A 25,155-nucleotide genomic window follows, 5' to 3' on the forward strand; every position below is an offset into this window, starting at 1 on the left:
TTAGTACGTAACAAATCGAGCTCTCCGAGTTGAAATACTGGAGGGGACAATTTGCCTAATGATAGAGTTAAAATAAACGAGTGAGCGCAAAGACAAGCATGATGTTATTAATATCAACAGCAAATAATCCAGCATTCGTTGTTGGACAGATAGTTATTTCAGTATATGCTGCCTTTTCAAACTTTTGACTCACAACCTTTCATTGCTTTTAGAAAGTAGTCCAGGGTAGTAGGTTGGTGTCTCTAAAAGACGAGCGGTCAGATAGCTAGCAACACTGACTAAAAGCTGCCTTGTGGGGAATCGGAGGTGGCTTGTTTTACCTTATTGTTGATACCATGTCTTGTTTTGAGGTGTTTTGACTGATTTCATGTCGATTCTAATATGGCAAAAAAATCGCTAGCTGGCAAACCAACAACTCTAACGATGTATTTGAGAGACAAGCGCTCATTGTGCAAATGAATTTATGTTTTCAATTAACATTTGGAAACAAAATCTAGTTTACATGTTGTCAGCGATTTAAGCCGACCCCGTCTTTTCTGCCAGGAAGTTACGCATGCAACGTTTTTGTTGCTAAACAACCAACCCGTCTGTGTCTCTGTGTGGCACATGGTTGGTTAGAGTGGAGAATATGTTGACTCACAATCCATATTATGAAGGAGATTGTGCAAAGCCCAGAGTGGAGCAGAGTACCGCAGAGTGGTGAACTGGGGCCACATATCCATATCAGGAATGGAATAAAGATCCAAAGTCCACCAGTGGCCACTGAAACTGACACACTAATAAGAGTTTCAGTAGCACTGCAGGGGAAACACATTGGGTGTAAATCTGCACTGTCTGCAGATCTCTTTACTGCAAGCCTCTGTAGAACAATGGGTCTACAGTGCCTCGCACCTGTGTCCGTTCACCACAATGAACCTACTCTGGAAAGCTGCACAGCTGAGACGTGCTCTGCTCCACAACACACTCAGCAAAGCCAACAATAGGCAAATTGGGAGAAGGATCAAGGTGTGTGTGTGTGTGTGTGTGTGTGTGTGTGTGTGTGTGTGTGTGTGTGTGTGTGTGTGTGTGTGTGTGTGCATATCAAATTTTATTTGTCACATGCGAGACTTTACCGTGAAATGCTTACTTACAAGCCCTTAACCAACAGTGCAGTTCAAAAATAAGAAAATATTCACCAAGTATATTAAAACTAACACAATAACGAGGCTATATACAGGGGGCACCGGTACCGAGTCAGTGTACAGGGATACAGGGTAGTTGAGGTCATCTGTACATGTAGGTGGGGGCGAAGTGACTATGCATAGGTAACAAACAAACAGCGAGTAGCAGCAGTGTACAAGGGGGGTCAATGTAAATTGTCCGGTGGCGATTTTATGAATTGTTCAGCAGTCTTATGGCTTGGGGGTAGAAGCTGTTGAGCAGCCTTTTGGTCCTAGACTTAGCGCTCCGGTACCGCTTGCCATGCAGTAGCAGAGAGAACAGTCTATAACTTGGGTGACAGGAGTCTCTGACAATGTGGCTTTCCTCTGACACCGCCGATTATATAGGTCCTGGATGGCAGGAAGCTCGGCCCCAGTGATGTATTGGGCCGTTCGCACTACCCTCTAGCGCCTTACGGTCAGATGCCGAGCAGTTGCCATACCAGGCGGTGATACAATCGGTCAGGATGCTCTCAATGGTGCAGCTGTAGAACCTTTTGTGGTAATGTTGTGGTAGGCCTGAGTGAGGTGTGACAGTGCCTGCGTGCATAAGTGCGTGTTCACTCGCGTGTTTGCAAATAGCGTATTTCTGCTGACTTGCTTTTGTAAGCGTCATGAGTGTGTAGGGGTTGGTTCCATGCATGGGTGCACGTATGTACTGTTGCCTGTGTTCAGTTATGACCATACAATCATAGGTTCTGAAACATCCCCCCTGACTCAGTGTCTTATGTGATTCCAGTGATCAAGACGGGAGAGAGCGGGCTGACGGTGTTCAGACTGCTCACTAAGGATAACCGCTGGAGGTGGGTCCAAGCCAACGCCAGACTGGTCTACAAGAACGGCAAGCCTGACTACATTATCGCTACCCAGAGGCCCCTGGTGTAAGTGCAGCTCTAGCCTCTTCACCCCTCCATAAGCCAATGATGTTTTGAATACATTTTTAACCCTAAACACTTTTCAGAGTGTTAAATGTAACACTAGAGTTGATTTTAGCACTGGGGATTTTGCTTTGTCTGTTTGTATGAAGGATTTCAATGAGGTGAATGTAATATGTAATTCTATACAGTCAGAGCTCTTTGGTCCATAGTATTAGGGACTTTTGTCCGTATAGTAGTCCCTAGTGTTAGGGACTTTAGTACGTATAGTCGTCCATAGTAGTCCCTAGTGTTAGGGACTTTAGTACGTATAGTCGTCCATAGTAGTCCCTAGTATTAGGGACTTTAGTACATATAGTCATCCATAGTAGTCCCTAGTATTAGGGACTTTTGTCCGTATAGTCGTCCATAGTAGTCCCTAGTGTTAGGGACTTTAGTCCGTATAGTCGTCCATAGTAGTCCCTAGTATTAGGGACTTTTGTCCGTATAGTCGTCCATAGTAGTCCCTAGTGTTAGGGACTTTAGTACGTATAGTCGTCCATAGTAGTCCCTAGTGTTAGGGACTTTAGTCCATATAGTCGTCCATAGTAGTCCCTAGTGTTAGGGACTTTAGTCCGTATAGTCGTCCATAGTAGTCCCTAGTGTTAGGGACTTTAGTCCATATAGTCGTCCATAGTGTTCTGGTAATCTCTTTCTCGTCCTGCTCTTGTTCCCAGTGAGCCAGAGGGATATCATCACGTTATCTCACTGTACACCAGGAGTTCCCAAACTTTTTTGGCCCTCGACCCCATATTGATATCTGAAAATTCTCACTACCCCAACCATGTGAAAAAAATGTAATTTACTTGTTTTAATGTGGGGCTTTGACAGTCAAATCATTTAAATAATGTATCTTATCTCACCACCACTAATGAGATGGGTGTGTTTGATGCATGTCAGGTCGGAGCGTCTCAAAGTCGGGAGGCGTGGTCAACAGTGAGAACCGCATCTCCTGTCACGTCCAACCTGGATCGATATTTGGTTTTAATGCAAATGAGAGCACTGAATCAGCGTGCCATGAGTTTTAATGCTCTGAGGGAGACTGCGTTGTATTCCCTTGGAGTCAAGAACCAAAACTTCTCCATGGTGCATTCAGTCACAATGGCAGCTCGATCAGCTGTTCAATTTCACTTACCAGCACGTCAACTGACCCAGGATCACAGTCAAACGGATTTCGCTGATTCGTTCACCCATCCGTAGAATTTGTTTGTATTTCCCTGCATGCCTGCCTTCAGTTCGTTCAGTTCCCCAAATATGTCTGTTACATAGGCAAGGAGACACGTTTTCTTTTCATTGCACAAAGTCAACAAAGTCTGTAATTTAATTTAAACCCATTGCGAATGACAACAGTTCCTCTCTCAATTCGAAAAATATTTTCAACAATACCTATCGATAACCACCAAGCCTCGGTGTGAAATAGAACATTGTCATGCTCTGATCCCATACAGGTGAACTCCGTACAGTTTACAATCGAATTTACCTGCTGCGTATCTCCAAGTTCTGCGCTCAGCTCTCGGTGTATCCATTCTAGCTCAGTGGGTGTATCATACAATGTTGTCCATATGGCAGAGGGAGACACGTTCATAACTAAAGTGCAGAGGCCCGGCACGCCGTCCAGTGATAGATGGAGCCCCATCTGTGCAAAAGCCCACCATTCGATCCCATGGAATCTGTTTTTCAGCACAGTGAACATCCCCTGTGCCATATCATGCTTGGGAATCGTGAGACAACAATATGTCCTCATGAATAGCATCCCCCGACATGCAGCGAACTAAAGGTAATGCATGGGCATCTCGGCCCTCACCGCTAACATTCATTTGGAGGGGGAGTTTGAGTTGTTCAGTCAGCGTTTCCCCTTGATTGCTAGCTATACCATCAATTCTTAGTTTCAGTGTTGTCTGACACAGGATTTGATGTAAGTTTCTGTGCCTATGCCTCCCCACACATTGTTTTCTCCATATCAATTGCGGCTGGTAATGTCAGTCTCTGCAATAGTGTGTGGTTTCATAGCGTAGCTGGGTTTAGCCATTCACCATGGAAATTAGTCAAGTGCAACGGTCAAGAGCGGCCTTTTCCCACGATCTAAGGGCGCGCTTTGGTTGAATTTTAACTTTTAGATCTGAATCATTTTCATTTTGACTTTTAAAGTTAACCACATTACAATGATTTTGAGGGACAAAATATATTTTTTATATATATTTTTTTACCAGGATTTTGGAAATTCTCCCGCGACCCCATTTTCATATCAGGCGACCCGACATGGGTCAGTACCCCTAGTTTGGGAACCGCTGCGGCACACTGTTAAAACGAAGCTGCCACCAACTTTAAAGACACGAAACCTTGACTTTGCTGGAGTTTTATCCTAAACAGTAAGATTGTGTTCTGATTGGTTCTCTCCATCCTCTCGTTCCCAGGGAGGAGGAGGGAGGAGAGCACCTGAGGAAGCGTTCCATGCACCTCCCCTTCACCTTCGCCACGGGCGAGGCCCTTCTCTACCAGAGTAGCTACCCCATCCACGGCCTCACTGACTCACTCCAGACTAAAGGCAAGACCAAATCCAAGAAGGGCAAGCTGGACAAGAACTCGTCAAAGGATAACGGTGGACTGGACCCCAGCTCCCTGCTCGGGGCGCTGATGAGGCAGGATGAGTCCGTGTACGTGTGCCAACCAGCTGTCGAGCCCAAGATGTCCTTCCACAGTAGTCTGTTTAGTGAGCGAGGTGAGGGGGAAGGGCATAGCAGTGGATGCTATAGCGGTGGCCCTCTGGGTGGGGGTCTGGGAGAGAGCTGGAGCTCTGTGCCCAACGGGGTCACCACCGCCTCCACTGGCCCCAACGGAGAGCCTCCGTCCAGCTTCGACCCGCTGCTCGCCACCCTGGACTCACTATCTCTGGAGGGGGACGAAACATGCTCTAACAGGTGATTGTATATTTGTGTATATAATATTATATATGTTATAAGTATTTTCCAATTTAATTGAGTGTAAAGTACCATTGGACTGCCCGATGTACAGCGGGTCTTGCCCAAGCTTTCCATTCTTTTGCCCTTCTGATAATGAGTTTTTAATTCAGATGTTTTTTCTATGTATGCATTGTTGTACTCCCATGGCTGAGGCAACTCTATGTATTTCGAATTTGTCAAATAAAATAAATGTCTTCCTATCAGCGAGCTGTTCTCTGCTCTGGAGAACCTGGGTCTGAACGCAGAGGATCTGGAGCTACTGCTGCTGGATGAGAGGATGATCAGAGTGGAGATGGATCCAGACTACATCCCCTCGCTCAACGACCTGCTCACCAACAACGAGATCCTCTCCTACATCCACGACTCGCTGGAGAACAAGACAGAGGAGGGCCAGGGTGTGGACAGTCACGTGTCCATACCACAAACCACAACCCATCCCCCAGACCCTATCCTTAATTCTGTCCTTATCCTTAACCCTCATACCCAAGCCACCCCCACTATGCATATCTCTACCCTCCACCCCCAGGCTACTAACCCTCCTGCCCCCCAACCCATGTTACCCCTTCACAGACTGCCAAAACAGCCACCCATAGTGCAGCTCTCCCAGCAGATGCAGCAGCACCTCAACTTAGTAAAGCCCGTTCTGGCAAAATACCCCTGGCCCCCAACCCAAACAGACGTCCCCACGCCAAGCCAGCCAGACACACTGCAGCACACAACCTCACTAACCGTGGTCCATAATGGTCACTGGCTTCCCCAGCAGCAGCATATGTTTACGGGGCTGGATGACCACTGCCACAGCCTTCAACCCCTGGTTAACGGTAAGACATCCCAGCTGGGGCCTCACGGGGCCGGGCAGCTCAAACACCACCAGCACCAGAACAACATCCATCTTCAGAGCCAGTGGCAGCAGCAGAACCAGCACCTACAGGTCCAGCTTCAGTCTCAGTGCCATTTCAAACAGCAGAAGGCTAGTAGCAGCAGCGGTGAAACTCTCAACGGGGTGCACCCTGATCCCGATTGGCAGAGTTCCGTCTACGACGAGCAGTTGGGACTGACAGTTAATGGAGCCTGCACCGTCTCCTACCCCAACGGGCACGCGGACACCCTCTCACACACTACAGAAGGAGAGGTCACTCACACGGATTACAGTATGGGTGATTCCCATCACAAACAACATTATCCACAGGTCCCATCCACCTATTTCCCTCAGCAGTACTCCACCACACAGAACTCCTTAGATTACATCCTGGGGCTATCGCAGCCTCAACACACCACGCCTACTCTGGACACCTACGGCATTTTGAATAGCCCCGCTTCCCAAGATGCCACTCACTGCAAGGTAAGAGTCAAAGAATAAAGCAAGATGCTCGTCGATAGATAATCAACCTAATGTCATTTTCTTGTGTAATATTTGGGGAATTTCTGTGACTGTATGTTTATTTGTCTTGTTGTTTTATGGGACTGTCTTGTTAATGGTCATTGACAACCCAGCATTTAGAAGCTCCGTTTCTATGTCATGAAAGCGATGGTTCTCTGTAATGTAATATAGCATGGGAAGACCAGCCTCGGGCTTGTTTGAGCTGCTGCTTTATAGTTCAACGTAAGATATGTTGATGTGAACAGACATGCAACGTAAACAGACGTGCGGAGGGCAAGGGTCACGGCAGCGGGAGAGTCTATTAATGGAGAGGAGAAGTAGGTCTCACACGGAGTAGCTTTGATCCTTGGGGATTGCATCGCAATGAAGTCAACTTTTGAAATGATTCCGTCAACTTAAGCATCGACTGCAGTAGGAATAAGCTCTCCCACCGGGGTTGTTTCCTTGCGGGCAGCACAACATAACCGTGACCTAAATGCCTGGTCTGATCCTACCGCAATGTGATTGTGAAGAAAGCAGCTCTGGTCTGTAGGACCACCTTACAATCTGTTCAAAGCTGATAATGTAAGCATGACTTCAGATCAGGACACTATGGGAGGAAAATAGTGTAGGCGTTAGAGAGAACAGTAGGCTATTCCACTTCTATGGCTGCTGCTTCAGGGTGTCTCGCACAGTACTATACAGTTACAGTATATGTTGTGTTCAGTAATGTAGGGTTCTAGCTCAGTCGCGTATTGAATGATGGTGCTTTTAAGAGTGGGTCGCGCGCTGTGCGTGCACGGATGTGTGAGTGTCACACAAGTTTGTACCAGTTACTAACATGTTGATCTTAAGTCAAGACGTTCAGTTTAATTGCACAACAAACCTCCGTATGTTTGGCGACGAGGATGAGATTCGGACCAACGCGTGCCTTTTGTAACTGTATACAGTAGTCCTGTCATATAGGGACACAAGGGGCCCAGTCAGTCACAACAAGGCCTCAGGGCAAGACAAATTGGACTATAGAGCTCCGCTCATTAGTACAGCACACAGTCCATTCTGCATGCTGGTCACCATCTTTCTCTCCTTGTTTGTTGTTGTGCAGAATTAATGTTTCAAGATCCATGAAGGGTAACGAGCTATGGAGTTGGTTTGTCTCTTTGGAGGGAGAGAGACGATGGTGAGGAACGGTAATGAATAGAACAAGGTTGAGTCCCACAATGAGAGCTATAGCTCCCAGGCAGCGAGCGCTAACCGGACCGGCGGCCATTCATGCCACCGCCCCACTCTGCGTTTCCTGTGTTTTCCTTCGGGGGTCAGCGACCATGCCCCAGAGGAACATAGAGCCAAGCTGGCCAGTCAAGCATGAGCTGTCCTGACCTACAATTTGCCCATCGTCGTTACCTAATACATACAGGGGCAGAAGAATTTGTGGAAATGTTGTGTATGCGCATGGGTGCGTGCCTACACGCGTGGTGTCACATCCCACCACAGGGGGTGCTGTTTCCCCAGGGGGTGTTGATGTGATTTGGGACGGAGTAGCATGAGAGAATTAGAGATTAGTTGAGTTTGGCCTACCTTAACCTGGCTGGGTTTGTCCTGCTGCAGGTGCTCAGTGTCCTGCTGGTCTGCCCCTATAGGGGGCCTATATAAGGTGGCCCTATTAGGATTTCTACATGGATGATGCCTAGCTAATCCAGTCAGGGCCCACTAAACAGGATTACAATTAGGCCGATGGTTGGAGCTGTCACAACAGACACTCTGTCCCCACACACACAGAGGATTCCCTCATACAGGGAAGCCACAAAGTACATACTCACACCTGTGGAGTATAGAGAGGGGAGCTCAGTGCGTGTACCAGTGTCAGTACTCTGTTGGTTTGGCGGATATGCTACTTTTTGTAGTTAGCTTGTAGTAGTCGCGCATATACTAGCTACAGTTAGCTACTCTATCTTGTGTCGTACAGGCTCTGTCTGTGGGGGAGGTTTAGCCGGTAGCCTGGTCCTATAGTAATCCTACTCTTGTGCAGTACATGGTTTAGTCCTTTCTCAATGTCATGTAATGTGTTCTCTGTCCTGATGACCGCGGGCCCCCAGTCCACCCAGCCTCTGCTCTCCACCGCCGTGTGTGTGCTCTGCTCCACTCTGCTCTCTGCCTGACCTGCCCTACATTAGCCCTTTCCTGCAGTCAAATGACCTAGTGTCCTCATGGGTAGAATGTTATTCATATTTCTAAAATCCCACAGAAAATCTGTTTCTATGTCAAACGTTTTTGTTATATTTCAGTCTTCTGTGATGTATAGAAAGTGTAATATTGGGATGCAAACTCAAAATGTAATACATTTCAGCTCTATATGTGACATGGTACAGGTGTCTTCTTTTATTAAAGCCCATAACCATGTGTGTGAGGTCTATACTTCTGTTTCAAAGTAGATTTGTTTAAGACCATCAAGAATCACTCTGTGACCCTGATTTAACCCACTGCATTTAAAGGTTAACTGATTAGTGTCAATGACCTCACCACGCTACAGAACAGAGCGTAGTGTAGTGATTATAGTTAGTTTGTTGTTGGGGAGGGAGAAGTGCGGGGTTGTGTCCTATACAGCGCCAATGATATTTCCTTGTTCTGCGTTTTTAGATGGAGAACGGCTGCATCCTCAACGACACCAACGTGGCTTACACAGAGAGCTGTCTACTGCCCAATGTGAACAGCCAGACAACCAGCGACAGTCTTCAGCCCGACGCCCTACAGACCCTACCCACCCTCCCAGACCCACAGACTACTGGCTTCTAGGGGGGCAGGGGGGGGCTGAGGAGGGGGTGTCAGGCCAAAGAGAGACCATTGGACCATTTTGTCAGGACAAGAGAGTGGATTGGGGGGGGGGGGGCATAAAAAATAGAGAGAGAATAGGAGGAGAAGCAAAAGAAGAAGAATTAACCTGTTGGGTCTAGGGGGCAGCATTTGCACGTCTGGATAAAAAAAATGTACCCGATTTAATCTGGTTACTAATCCTACCCAGTAACTAGAATATGCATATACTTATTATATATGGATAGAAAACACTCTAAAGTTTCCAAAACTGTTTGAATGGTGTCTGTGAGTATAACAGAACTCATTTGGCAGGCAAAACCCTGAGACATTTTCTGACAGGAAGTGGATACCTGATGTGTTGTATTGATTTTAAACCTATCCCATTGAAAAACACAGGGGTTTAGGAATATTTTGGCACTTCCTATTGCTTCCACTAGATGTCACCAGCCTTTACAAAGTGTTTTGAGTCTTCTGGAGGGAGATCTGACCGAACAAGAGCCATGGAACGGTGATGTCCCATTAGACACCTGGCGCGCTACTTCATGTTGGGTACCCTCGTTCCAATACGTTATAAAAGGCTATGCATTCGTCCACCTTGAATATTATTCATGTTCTGGTTAAAAAAGGCCCTAATGATTTATGCTATACAACGTTTGACATGTTTGAACGAACGGAAATATATTTTTTCCCCTCGTTCATGACGAGAAGTCCGGCTGGCTTACATCATGTGCTAACGAGACGGAGATTTTTGGACATAAATGATGAGCTTTTTTGAACAAAACTACATTCGTTATGGACCTGTGATACCTGGAAGTGACATCTGATGAAGAGAATCAAAGGTAATGGATTATTTACATAGTATTTTCGATTTTAGATCTCCCCAACATGACGTCTAGTCTGTATCGCAACGCGTATTTTTCTGGGCACAGTGCTCAGATTATTGCAAAGTGTGATTTCCCAGTAAGGTTATTTTTAAATCTGGCAAGTTGATTGCGTTCAAAAGATGTAAATCTATAATTCTTTAAATGACAATATAATATTTTACCAATGTTTTCTAATTTTAATTATTTAATTTGTGACGCTGACTTGACTGCCGGTTATTGGAGGGAAACGATTTCCTCAACATCAATGCCATAGTAAAACGCTGTTTTTGTATATAAATATGAACTTGATAGAACTAAAAATGCATGCATTGTCTAACATAATGTCCTAGGAGTGTCATCTGATGGAGATTGTAAAAGGTTAGTGTATCATTTTAGCTGGTTTTATGGTTTTGGTGACCCTGTCTTTGACTTGACAAAACATTACACACAACTCTTGTAAATGTACTGTCCTAACATACTCTAAATTTATGCTTTCGCCGTAAAACCTTTTTGAAATCGTAAAACGTGGTTAGATTAAGGAGATGTTTATCTTTCAAATGGTGTAACATAGTTGTATTTTTGAAAAATTTGAATTTTGACATTTATTTGGATTCAAATTTGCCGCTCTTGAAATGCACCTGCTGTTGATGGAGTGCACCACAGGTGGCACGCTAGCGTCCCACCTAGCCCCAAGAGGTTAAACTGAACTGTGGTTGTTAAGACTTTCTATGTAACGTTCTCTCCATTTAATTTGTGTACGACTGACTCAGTACTCAGTGAAAGAGCTCAGGATAGTGTCTCTCTGCACTCTCTGACAGTAGTTTCCCCGCTGGCACACAGCTCAGGGGGAAACAAATGCATCTTCTCATGTTACACTTCTTTTTTTTTTATGAAGGGTATGGTTGGTTGAGAGCGCAGCAATTTCTTCAATGTGAATTTCATTGTTTTTCTTTATGGGTGTACAAAATACAGTTTCTGACAAGGATTATTAAGACTGTGAGAAGAGACATTTTCTTTTTGTCACTCATAGCTACAGTACTGCGCTTCAATACAGTGTAACTTGTTAAAGGAGGGAAAGTGAATGTGGGTATAGAGAAGGATTGTTATGGAGATGAATATTCCTTATGAAGAATGATAAGACATATTGATTGATTGAAGAAGCTGGACGTCTGGAACTATTGCGAGTTAAGTTACAAATGTTCTGCGCTGTATGTTACGTTTTGTTGTGTCATCTGCCCACAGAGATGAGGAATTGATTCAGTCCTATCATTTTTGTTTTGGTGATCTGCGTGTTGGTAAAAGAGGATTTAGGTTGTCGTCTTGCATGTTATTGAGACTGAATATGTGAAACGGATCCCATATTATGGTCAAATGGTATCTAAATATGAAGAGGGAGAGCAGATCGGAGGAAGGGATGACCGTTTTGGTGTTTGTTTATTTTCATGTTGCATTTTAGCCTGGAAGAAGTTTACATTACCAGTATAATGATGTTGTGTATTTATTTAAATGGCACTCAAATCAACCGAAGCATTTTCTTCTTTTCTTGACCGGCTACAGTGTGAAATCACTCAGTAAATGAAGTTCCGGAATACAGCAGTACACAGCTTAAATTCACTAAATTCAGGAAGTAAACAAACAAATTCCAGAATCATCATTCATTGAAAAGCTTTGAGGGAAAAACTGAAATTTGGATTTAAGCTGATTTCCTGAATTGAAATGAAATTGAGCTAAACACACTGTATTCAATGACAAGAGGCAGAGGAACGGGAACGGCAGTTTCTGACGTGACGAGAAAGTTCATTTCGATGGGCCTCCTCTCTTACAGGGCCCCAAGTGATTCCATCATGGTCATCTATCACAGTGGTTCTCAAACCTCTCCTCGGGGACCCCCAGAAGACTCACAATTCTGTTGTAGCCCTGAGCTAGCTCACCTGATTCACTTAGTCAAGGGCTTGATGATTAGCTAACAAGTTGAATCAGCTGGGCTAGCTTCAGAAAAGATCAAAAGCGTGGAACAGGTGCAGGTCCCCAGGAGAGGTTTGAGATCCACTGATGAATCGCACTGAAAACATTCCATGAGGATTGACTTGGTCATACTCATGAGCATTGATACAAAAAACCAAATGAGAGGACAAGTCTTTTAAAGAGATTCTATATTGAAAAGGTGCAATGTTGAATGTGTTGTGTATATTGTAAAATAGTTGTAAAAATATCCTATTACAGTATTTCGTTGTAAAAAGTTCTGGAAAATCATTTTTAATTAATATTGGTAGTGTTAGAATATCTGCGTCCTAAATAGCACTCTGTTTCCTACATAGTGCTATACTTTTAACCAGAGCCCTATATAGGGAATGGGTTGCCATTTGGGATGTAACTTATTGCATAAATGTCACAATCAAATGCATTTACAGACTTGCCTCTCTCTTTTATATTTGTTTCTTTTTTTATATATGTTTCTTATATGAAATAGATTTATTTCAATCAACCAGGAGATATATGTGAAAATAAAAAAGCAAGGTGACAATCAATAACAACAAAACTGCTTAATAAAAAAAACTTGTGTAAATAGTTCAAGGTCATTTTTGACATTTGTTACAAGCACTACTTTTTAAAAGCACTGCTCCTTACAAGCAATTTTTCTCTAGCAGAAAAAGTAGGCTTGTAGAAAATCATTTTGGACTCGATATTAAATGACTACAGTACCTACAGTTCTGTGTTTTATTTCAGTCATGTTTGGAGAACTGTTTGTGACTTAAAAGAATATGGTGCCATAGTGGTGACATACTGCAGACTCACATCCCAGATTTTTATGTTTTATGTTTAAAGATACAATTGTGTTATTGTTCTTTTTTATCACATTGAATTCATTTTGATATTCTAACACACTCAAAGTTATTGTAGATGTAAAAAAAAAAAAAAGCAGTTCAAATGTTAAAATACACTTTGATCCTGGAAATAAAGGATTTGTGCAATCACAGTTCATCTTAATCACAGTATGTTTGTGCTCATATTATTATGTGTCTCTTTGAAAAGTGTTCATTTAACAATTATTTCTGATTGGTTCTGTAATGTACACTATGAACTTAAAGGTGTTGATTCTTTATCACTGTGGGTATTAAAATCACAAGTGAAAATGGGCTGTGTATGTTTTAAAACGAAGGTTGATCATTTCTTCACCCACAAGTCTCACAGCTCACTTGTGTGCCTATACAGTAGGATCATTAAAGGCAATGGCTGCTGTGCTGTCTGGACAGTAGGTTATAGACAGACAGACAGACAGACAGACAGACAGACAGACAGACAGACAGACAGACAGACAGACAGACAGACAGACAGACAGACAGACAGACAGACAGACAGACAGACAGACAGACAGACAGACAGACAGACAGACAGACAGACAGACTTGTAGGGGAGAAACCAAGGAGCCTGAGTTCCAGTCTGGAAGCATGCTTTCAAATTCCCAGAGGACAGCTTCGGTATTGCAGTTCAACTGAAGTATGGCCCAGAAAGACAATTCCTATAGACAGCCCCATAGAGAAGTCAAATTCATAATAAAACACTTTAGTCATCACCTTTGTGCACAAAAAAATCCATTGAATTATTAAAATATTAGTTACATTTTATATTCATGCTCTGATGTCATGAGCCCAGCTGTCAGAATTCCTAGAGCATGTTCGCGCGATACTGCTGTCTGGCCAGTGCTAGTTAGTGCACAGGCATAGTAGTCTCGGTAAAAAAAGATGTCAACAACCACGAAGCGTTGTATGCGAACTTGAGTAGATTATTTTGAAAACAACGGGCGTCCATCTTGGACACTGTCTCCAGTGCTTCTATACCTAAGTGGGACAGACAGACGTTTGAGGAGACAGACAGACTTGTCCTGGAGACAGGAGGGACGCATGCTGTGCACCACCCAACCAGGAAGTGAGACAGTCTCTCTGAGAGTGCTTCTATCTCCATCCTCATTGATCGTTTCTCTCCATCCATCCCCCCTTAATCCCCAGGACAATCGCTCCCTTTTTGCACAATGGCAATGTGTGAACACTCACCCAGGAGCAAGCAAACAAACACATATTGATATCACAGTCACCCCCGCTGGAGACTAGAATAACTACAGCTACCAACAGAGGGGGGACAGTGACAGGCATCCATTTTCTTTCTGCCTGTCTGACTGACTTCCCGTCCATGAAACGAGCACGCCATTTTCTCCATCACTTCCTATCTCCTTTCTGTCTCTCCTATATGTCTCCTGTATGTGTCTCATGGGTTGTGTTCATAAGCAACGAAATGGGAGAACATATTTTGAAACTGAGCGAGGTAGAGCTGAATTTCTGTTGCGAACCTTTTCGGTACGCTTTGCCCTACTGAACACGTTGGACCATAATAGACAAGGTGTTGGTTGGTGGAGACAGAAGAGAGACCCTCTGTGGCGCAGCTAGACAGCCCAGAGTCCAGACAGAAACAGCCCCCTGCCTCATCACTCCAATGCCTGCCAAGTTACAAACAGTCTCTTGTCTAATGAAGTGTGACAGCCTGACACATTTTATTGAATAGAAACGCAAAGGGCTATTTTTGAATGTTCACAAAAAAATCTTAGTTGAACCGTCTTGGGAGCATTAATTCAGCTAGATGTATTTGTAAATCTTTCACTGGGGGACTTTTACATACAGTATTATCTTGGAAGTAGTTCATGCTTTACAAAGCTTCTCCATTACATTCGCCTTTAGAAATAGATGTAATAATAGCATGGCTTTATTCCAGTCCCCGGCAGCACATATCCTGTACATGTTTATCTACTTTAGAACGATGGGGAGAGTGTTGAGAAACCAAAGAGAGACGCAATGCCCAATCACAGATGCGCAGGTTCACCCAAGCCAACCAATCCCTCCGGTCTGCCTCTTCCTCCCTCACTAGCTGTTTTCATCTTTAATGACCCGCATGAAATCATTTAGAAGAGTTTTTCTTCTCCTTTGGTTTCCTCAGTTAGCCATGCATGCTTGTAACCTAATCAACAGGAGGAAGCAGGTCTAGCCCTTAGGTCTTCCCCCAGTGTTTTCCAGCATGTCCCACTCCATGTTTTTATGGTACGGATGGAGCTCATATGTATAGAAGGCAGTTGCTGGGGAATAGGAGGAGAATGGAATGTGTGTGTTCATGTCCTGGTCATTGAGATGATCCCTCTCTACACCATACCTAGCCCCTGTGTGAACAGTGAGCACAGAGACGGTCCAAATGGTACCCTATTCCCTACAAAGTGCACTACTTTTGACCAGAGCCCCATGGTCCCTGGTCAAAAGTAGGGCACTACATAGGAAGCCATTTGGACACTGCCGTAGTGCACAACACTATATGCATTATAGATTCACCGTCAACCCTGGAAGTGAACCAATGAGCACTCTCACATTAGGTCACGACAACTTACTCCTCAATTAGGAAGCTTTCTGGTTTCATGTCACCACAGCAGTCTACACATGGGCTGATTTCCTAATGCATAGAAAGGATATTAAATATTCAATGGTTGCTCCATACCATTCAGGGCAGGCCATTTCCCGAATGGCAAATATAGGTTCTGTACCTATGCTTTGCGAGCAGCAATCTTGAGAAAGAGAGTGGTGACCTGGTTTTTGAGTGACCTGGTGACAGCAATACTTACATTTTACATCACATTTGAGTAATTTAGCAGACGCTCTTATCCAGAGCGACTTACAGGAGAAATTAGGGTTAAGTGCCTTGCTCAAGGGCACATCAAAAGATGGCCCAACGCTCTTAATCACCTGCCGCCCTACTTGAATACAATACAATATAATTGGCCAATACTTGACAACAGACAATCAAGATTAACTGCAGGGTAGGACTGAGAAGGCCTTAGATATACTGCAGTTGTTTTTTCCAAAAGCAACAGAAAGATGGTGCGTTTGCCTCAGTAAGGAATTGAGGTTGATCTTGCTTTTAAGTACCGCTGTTTGTCTGTGAATGAACATGCCATTCAACTTTATCATTGAGTCTTGCGTTTTGTCCTGGAGTATCCTCTCTCCTTTGTCCACTCCAGGGACTCTGAGTTCTTTGTAGATCGGATTCTCTGTTGTTTCTTCTCTCTTCTCTTTTTATTTGTCTTCTGTGCACTTGACACACTGTGTTGCCCAGGAAGAGTGTTGCTGCTGGAGACAGATCTCTCCATCGACCCCTCCCTACCTTCATCCATCCATCCACCCCTCCCTACATCCCTCCCTCCCCACTAGTCCCCCGTCGTTCAGCCCCCCCATCCCCCAACACACACACACACACCCCCCGTTCCCCCCCACCACCCCATGGGCTGCCAATGCACATTACTTCCAGCTTGTTGCACGCACTCCCCTTTCTCTCTCCTCCTCATAGCAACATTGATTTTTGTTGGGGTTCTATTTATATTTTAAGATCATTTTTATTCTTTTTAACTCTTTTTAACTTTTGACGTTTGACTGTGACTACATTCTGTAGCGGGGAGGTGTGGTGGAGGCAGAGTTGAAGGGGATTTCTCTCTCTCTCTCTCTCTCTCTCTCTCTGTGTACTTTTCAACTGTAGCGTAGAGCACCAATAACCTGAAGCCTCAACAGTAGTTACATATGCCGACACAGTGCTTCGAAACAACATTACTTCAACAGCAGACACAAGCCAGCGTTCCATGTTATGTTGTCTCTAATGGAATGTGCTTGCACTCACACAAAGAACAGAAAAACAGAAGACTTGTGCACCGAGACACTTGATCCTCTCTTGGCTTCAGAAGCTTGTACAGAATGTTGTATGCTCTTAACATCAACAATGAAGATATCAAATCCCTTTAGCTCAACAAGCCAAAGCATAAAACAGGCATGGGTCCGCCACACCTCCACATGTGGAAGAGGGAGCTGTCATGAAGGTTTAAAGAAGAGGCATGGCCAGTGTGGGAAGAGAGGGAGGAAAGCTCCTATGGTCTTCCCCTCCCGGGCATGATGCAACCCTCCCTCGGAGTATACAGACCTTAACCTAGATCCTGAGATCCCCCCTGAGAGGTGTGGAGCTCAGTGGAGCTAGCCTGCCATCTAGAATGCTGCTAATGCAGTAGACAGACACCCTGCATTCACGGTAAATGCTGCGTGTCGGAAATTACCTCTATATTTCGATTGCGCAATCTGTAATGCTTCAGCGATACAGATTGAACAGAGCCTTAAAATGAATATTTGTCATAATCCATGTGTTTTTAATTTTGCAATTGCGAATGAAAATGAATGAAGAAAACGGACCAATTTAGTTATGGAGAAATGACATTAAAGTGACCTTTTGTCTCCAGTGGAAATGGTACAGTAACATTTTTATCAAATAGTCTAGAAAATTCAGAAACACATTCTTGGTGACTGAAGACTTCTAGACAGGCAGGAACTAGGACAGTCCAGAGCCATATATTTATTTGTTCTAAATATATGCCTCTTGGATGGTCCATTTCCTGGCTGTGTGGGAAAGAAGGTCAGGAATTATCCGGTGGCCAACTGAAAGCTTGCACTTAGTGTCTAGTGAGCCCACAGGGGGTGGGGTGGGGGGGGGGTTGCTAAGGGAGTATGAATTGGTCATCAGTCTGCTAGCATCCACCAAGCCAGTTGGATGCCCATTCTCCTGACCTTGTACTAGCTCCCCTGTGTGTGGACTTCAGCAGCACTCAATACTCTGCTATACTGTAGGGAAGGCATTTAAATATCATATGTAGGGAGACCAAGAAGTGGCTCAACAGAACGTACTAAACATAAATGGAAATGTACAATAAGACAGATCACACAACTTTAATGGTGTGTTGAATAGAACTTAACTCATGCATATTGTGCCAAATGTTACTTGCACAGGAGGTTGGTGGCACCTTAATTGGGGAGGATGGGCTCGTGGTAGTGGCTGGAGCGGAATGGGTGGAATGATATCAAATACATCAAACGCATGGTTTCCATGTGTTTGAATCCATTCCATTTGCTGCGTTCCAGACATTATTATGAGCCGTCATCCCCTCAGCAGCCTCCACTTGTTACTTGGGCTATGTGATGTCCATGTTGCTGTACAACCAATCAACATATACAGTGAGCTCCAAAGGTATTGGGTCAGTGACACAAATATCATATCCCCAAGACATGCTAACCTCTCACCATTAAAATAACAGGGGAAGTTAGCATTTTTGGGGGGTGTATGATATCTGTTTGCCTGTAACTTTCTCACTCATCATTATTCACAATTCATTCCTGTTTATCCGTAATCATGGTAGCATCCATATTAATGTAGAAGTGTTTAGAAACATATTCTATTCATAAAAGTGACTCCAAAATTACACAATACATGATTTACCGTTCACAAACGTGTAGAGTCACAAACTTGATGTAGTCATTGCGGGCTATGAATATGGGACCAAATACTTAACTTTTTGCTACATTAATACACAAGTGAATTTGTCCCAATACTTTTGGTCCCCTAAAATTGGGGGACTATGTACAAAAAGTGCTTTAATTTCTAAACGGTTCACCCGATATGGATGAAAATACCATCAAATTAAAGCTGACAGTCTGCATTTTAACCTCCTAGTCATTGTATCATTTCATCTAAACAAAACAACAACAAATGTGTCACTGTCCCAATTCTTTTGGAGCTCACTGTATTAGCAAAAGAGACAGTCATAAATAATTATTTGTCCCCTTTCTTTATGTTAAAAATAATGGTTTAAAAAAAAGCCTTTCGTGAACTAACCCTCACACTTGACTCTTTTCACTCTTACTAGATCTGACTTTGCTGATAACTACTTTTTTTGAGGAAAAAATGTACTTACTAAGACTGTGATATGTGGTTGTCCCACCTAGCTATCTTAAGATGAATGTCGCTCTGGATAAGTGCGTCAACTAAATGACTAAAATGTAAATGTCACTCTTCATCCTCCTCATCCGATGGGAACTGCCTAATACGATGTGATGCCTCAGGATAAACAGCGACATCACTCAACAATTTCACTTCCTGTGGCATCTTAATAAAGTCATACAAGACATTATCATCATCAGGAAGCAGGAAGTCATCCAACCAGCCCAGGGGCTCTGCAGTATCTGGATGTGTCATCAGCTAATACAATGTTATTCCTCCCAGCAGGGGGGCGGCCCAGCCCTGCCACCTTCCACTCAATGAGTTAGCACATCCAGGGGGCTGTGCCAATAATAACCCTGGCTCGCTCTCCAGCCAGCCAGCCAGCAGCCAGCCTAGTGCTTTAAATAGACACAGATCAAATCAAATTGGCCGTTTTTTTCTCTGTAAAGGTCAGTGAGTGCTTTCTCTGATAGACCTGGAGGCCCAATGTACTGTAGGTAGGTAACCAACAGGATATAGAGAGAGGACTTCTTGGTAGAAAAGGTGTAGACTCTAGAGATCTTCTGCTGCTGGGGTATAGTGACAGTCTGTCAGATGTTTCCTCTGTCACGTCTCTGTTCCCTGCAGTTCAGCGAGAGACCAGCGGCAGCACTCTTGAGGGCGGTTGGTTGAGCGAGAAGGATGGTTCCCAGTGGACAAAACAGGGACCTCACAGATCAACCTGACCCAGCATCATGGAACCTTGCTAGAGTAGATGCTGTTTTGGATGTCCCTGGCTTGACACACAATAGTTGCATCCCAAATGACACCCTATTCCCTTTATAGTACTCTACTTTTGACCAGGGCCCCAGGGATCTTTTGAGACGCAAAATAACATTGATTAAAGTCACCTATGGGAGCCAACAGGAAATCTAACCTAAGCCTATGCCCAATTGCCCACTGTCACACATACTCACACATACTGTGCATGTTATGAACAGTACACTGTTCATCCATTGGACAATAGGAGGCATTCCTTCTGCCTTTGTATAATGCCTCAGTGAGCATATTCTGCAGCACGGTTTAACTTATAACCTTCTCTGGCAGTGTGTTATGGGTGACTCAAAGCAGCGGCCAACCATTAGCTTGTCTTTTGTGTCAATATGCCACAACAGGTTTTGATCAGCTGCTCAGTTGGTGAGCCCCAGTGGATGTGGGGGGAGGCAGTTGGGTATAGGAGGAAACATGAAATATTCATTATGTGGAACTAACCAGGGTTGGGGTCAACTCCAATAGAAAGCAGTCAGTTCAAGAAGTAAACTAAAATCCCAGTAAAAAAAAGGAAAAAGGAGCATCTATTTTCAATTACTTCTCATTATCTGAACATGAGAAGGTATTTATGTGGATGTTTTTTCCATTTTTAGAGATTACATTTCAATTTGAATTGACTGACTATTCGAATTGACCCCAACGCTGATGCGGATCTAATTGGAACCTGGAAATCAGTGCAACAGTTGCAATTCCCCTACTGGTGCAAGATTGTCTCAGCCCCAGATGACCAGCACACTGTGTACTTCCACTCATGATGAAATCATTTGTTAATTTAGCTAATTAAAATCTATTTTTTAAATTTTTCCAAATTCTATTTGGTGAGCCCCTTTGTGCAGACAGGATATCTTGACACAGCCATCAGCCTCTCTACACACATTGTATTTCCTCCTGCATCTCCTCATGGACTATGATCAAATGTCAAAAGACCCCAAACACCCAAGCCATAGACTATTTTCTCTGCTGCCGCAAGGCAAGAGGTACCGGTGGATCAAGTCTGACACCAACAGGCTCCTGAACAGCTGCTATCCCCAAGCAATACGACTGATAAATAGCTGACAAAATAGCTACACGGACCGAGTTTACCTTGTATCTTTATTGACCTTTTATTTCAGTATATGCACTGTCTCTATGAACGCTCACAGGGCCCTACACACTCACACACATTGTCACTCCAACACAAACACGAACACTCATGCCATCATTTGCTCATTCACGCATAATATGCACATACATTTATACTGAATCGACACACCCACACACCCACTCACATGCAAGCTGCTGCTACTCTGTTTATCTTATATCCTGTTGACCAGTCACCTTACCCTTATACATATCTACCTCTATCATTCCACTATCCCTGCATGTATTGGAACTGACTTGTTAAGTATTTCTTGGATATAGTATGTTTACTTACTTTATTGTGTATTTCATATTTCTTAATCGTATTTCTCGTGTGTTCTTTTCTGACAATACATTGTTATTGATTATTGCATTGTTGGGTTTTGAGTTTTGCAATAAAGGAATTTCACTGTACTTGTGCATGTGACATTACAACTTGAAATTTGAAACTTGTAAATATTATTTGCTATGAGACTATTTGCTGTCAAAGAGCAAGATCCCAGCCCTGCTCTGTTGTTTTGACTCATAATGGAGCTGACCCAGACATGTTTCTCTGTAATGCTTTCTGATTGGTAGACCGCCAAAATGAAACGTAAACAAAGGGAGAAAGGAGGAAGAGAATACCCCCCACTCATAATATTTTGATAGGGCTTCTCGATGTTAACAATTCACCGAGCTGAGACTCACTCTAGTTTTGTCCTGGGGCTAAAGACAGTGCACAGGAGAAGCACTGTGGCCTCTGATGCAAGGCCCCCCCCCCCAACCCTGTGTGTGTGTGTGTGTGTGTGTGTGTGTGTGTGTGTGTGTGCGTGCGTGCGTGCGTGCGTGCGTGTGTGTGCGCGTGCGTGCGTGTGTGTGTGTACCATCTGCTATATGCTCAGAGATTTGTCTTCGAGGTCATATTCACTCAGTGGAAGATAAACTACACAATATGGGGTATGGTTTTGATTACTGGTTGTGGGATTTGTTAGCAACAACATTGAGTCACCATCAGTCGATTCTTGTAAAAAGGTAAATTCAGAAAATCGGAAAACGCTTACCTGTACCTATGTTTGTCCTGTACAGCTGCGGTCTTTCCATGGGATGTTGAAATTCATACTTTGAATAAAAACGTTTATCAAATACAGCCACTGACTAATCTGAGATTCAACTGGCACATGAACATTCATGCTTAGTTGAGCAACACAAATTAGGAAAAAGTTGGATGGTTGTTTCCAAATTAAAGTTTTTATTAAAAGTATGAATTTCAGCACCCTGTAGGAGGACCGCGGTTGTACAGGACAAACATATGTACAGGTCACAGGAGGTTGGTGCCACCTTAATTGGGGAGGATGGGCTGCTGGTAATGACTGGAGCGGGATAAGTGGAATGGTATCGAATAAATCAAACACATGGTTTGTATGTGTTTGATGCCACCATTCCATTCACTCCGTTCTGGTCATTATTATGAGCCTTCCTCCCCTCAGCAGCCTCCACTGGTACAGGTAAGCGTTTTCTGAATTGACATTTTTACAAGAATCGACTGATGGTGACTCAATGTTGCTGCTAGCAAATCCCACAACCAGTTATCAAAACTCAACTCTGCCTCGATATAAGAGAACAGAGTTGAGGGTTCCTCAATTACAGCATACAGGTATATGTCTATACTATACATTCAATGCTAGTGACTGTAATTACTCATTCAAACCAGGCTGTGCACACAGACAGCAATACTGTCTATGCCTTGTACTTGTTAGTTACCAAAGACACCTGCAACATACAGAGGACAGAGCTGTAAGAGGAAAGGAGGAGGAGGAGGAGGAGCAGGAGGAGAGCAGAGAGAGACCATCTCCTGTTGCCTTGATGAGATAGGAAGTGACAGCAGAGTGCTTCATAGACTGGCACTGGGAGCCAATTATAGGTTTAAAAAATATCCACTGCCTACAGATGTAGGATCTTAAAGGAAAACTCCACCCAAAAACGTTATTTTGGTATTTGTTTCATTAGTCCATTGTTGACATACTGTAGTCCCAAAATGTTTTGCTTGTCAGCAATCCGGATTTCAAGATATGTAACTTTCAAAATACAGAAATCATCCCCTGATGATGCATTTTGCATCATATGATCTAAAACGCATCATCATTCTTTCGTGAGGAAAAATTAAGTCTGAAATTTGAAAGTGGAAATTACAAACTTCAAAAGTCTTTTTCAACCTCAAATATACTACACATTGAATCAAAGTTCTCCTGCAACAGGGTGATCAAATTAAGATCCTACATCTGTACCTGGCTGTCCAGTCTTCCTCCCATATACTACACACACACAAACACACTTGTGTGTACACGCACGCACGCACGCACGCACGCACGCACGCACGCACGCACGCACACACACACACACACACACACACACACACACACACACACACACACACACACACACACACTTAACACATGCACATACACACACAATTTACAGAAAATTCCAGAAAATTGTTACAGGCACTATACAAACATACACACAAATATACACACACACCCTTCTCCCTTCTCTCCCCCGGAGGTGTTTTCTTTATCGACCGTGGTTCTGTCTGGAGATGTTCTCTGTCTCACCTCAGTTCACTCAGCTGTGTAATGTGTACCGTCACTTTAATAGCCTGCCTGGCAGCCTGCTTCCTCTGTAACCCAAGCTCCAGCCGCATGACAATGACCTAACTTACCTAGCTACCAACCAGAAGGATGGTTTGGTTGGTTCTGTGCTCTATGCTGACCACCAAGCTCACAGCCCTGGGACTGAACTCCTCCATATGCAACTGGGTACTGGACTTCCTGACGGGCTGTGAATTAGGCCACATTACCTCCTCGACACTGATTCTCAACACGGGGGCCCCACAAGTGTGCGTCCTCAGTCCTCTCCTGTACTCCCTGTATACCCGCGACTGAGTGGCATCACACAGTTCCCACTCCATCATCAAGTTCGCTGATTGCCTGTCAGTAGTAGGTCTGATTACCAACAATGACGGGATGGCCTACAGGGAGGAGGTAGGCACTCTGATGGCGTGGTGCCAGGTAAACAACCTCTCCCTCAATGTCAGCAAAACAAAGGCGCTGATCGTGGACTTCAGGAGGAACCAGGCTGGGCATGTCCCCATCCTCATCAACGGGGCCGCCGTAGAGACGGTCAAAAACTTGAAGTTCCTCCGCGTACACATCTCAGAGGAGCTGAAATGGTCAAAGCACACCTACACCGTTGTGAAGAAGGCACGACAGCGACTCTTCAACCTCAGGATGCTGAAGAAATTTGTCCTGTCCGCGAGAGCCCTCACAGTGTTCTACAGGACCACCATCAAGAGTATACTGTCGGGATGCATCATAGCCTGGTACAGCAACTCCACCTCTGTCGGACCACACGGCGCTTGGGTGCACACTGCCTGCCCTCCAGGATACCTACAACACCAGGTGTTGCAGGAAGGCCAGGAAGATCATCAGGGACCCCAGCCACCCGAGCCATGGCCTGTTCTCCCCGTTTCCATCACTCATTACAGGAGCATCATGTACGACTGGCCACTAGCTTCTACCCCCAGACCATCAAGCTGCTGAATAGCAACCACTAGTCAGCTACCTGCTCCACCTACTTCCCTGCTGCTCCCCCTATGGACCCCCCCCCCCCATACTGACATTTTTACCCTACCCCCACCCCAATGGACATTTATCATGCAGAATATCCACTATCCACCACTAGTCAGCTACCTGCGCTCCCTGTCCCCCCTCCCTCACCTGCTCCCCTGACTGCTCCCCCTATAGACACCCCCCCTCAAGAATTTCACTGTACCCTGCAATTACATCTGCAACCCTGTACATATGACTATTACATTTTCTAATCTAATGAAGTATACAAAAAATTAAGTAAGAGAAAAAAATGGAAGAATGGACATGAAGCAGGTTTTAGCTTTGATGACACAGTCAGTCCCCTCTCTCTACCTCTCGCCCCCTTTCTCCCTTCTCTCCCTCTCTCCCTGTCTTCCCATCTCTCCCCTCTCCTCCTTCCCTCCCCTTAACCTCTCTCCCCTCTCTGTCTCGCTTCCCTCTCTGTCCCCTCCATCTTCTCCCCTACTCCTCTCTCCCTCTCCGTCTTCTCTCTGCCTCTAAACTCGTAGGAATTCATTCCTCCCCTCTCAACCCAGATGGGCCACTGAGTCAGTCTCTCCAATCAGCCTCTGACGCACTGATGCAGCCTGTTCCTCAGCAGAACGACACATCCAAATATTTACATATGAATTACCCCATCACCACAGTGACC

General features: G+C 44.4%; 1 protein-coding gene across 1 annotated transcript in view; it reads left to right on the top strand.

Annotated features, from left to right (window-relative positions):
- The window catches only part of ahr1b (aryl hydrocarbon receptor 1b), a 73,669-nt gene extending 64,366 nt beyond the window's left edge, over positions 1–9,303 (top strand). Inside the window, exons 10-13 of the mRNA XM_014151584.3 lie at positions 1,939–2,080; positions 4,528–5,031; positions 5,278–6,415; positions 9,071–9,303. Of these exons, the coding sequence (XP_014007059.1) occupies positions 1,939–2,080; positions 4,528–5,031; positions 5,278–6,415; positions 9,071–9,226 (1,940 nt within the window). The 3' untranslated portion in view covers positions 9,227–9,303. The remainder of the gene's footprint in view (positions 1–1,938; positions 2,081–4,527; positions 5,032–5,277; positions 6,416–9,070) is intronic.
- The last annotated feature ends 15,852 nt before the right edge of the window (positions 9,304–25,155 follow it).

This window comes from Salmo salar, chromosome 17, assembly GCF_965601325.2.
Source record: "Salmo salar chromosome 17, fSalSal1, whole genome shotgun sequence".
Lineage (NCBI taxonomy): Eukaryota > Metazoa > Chordata > Actinopteri > Salmoniformes > Salmonidae > Salmo > Salmo salar.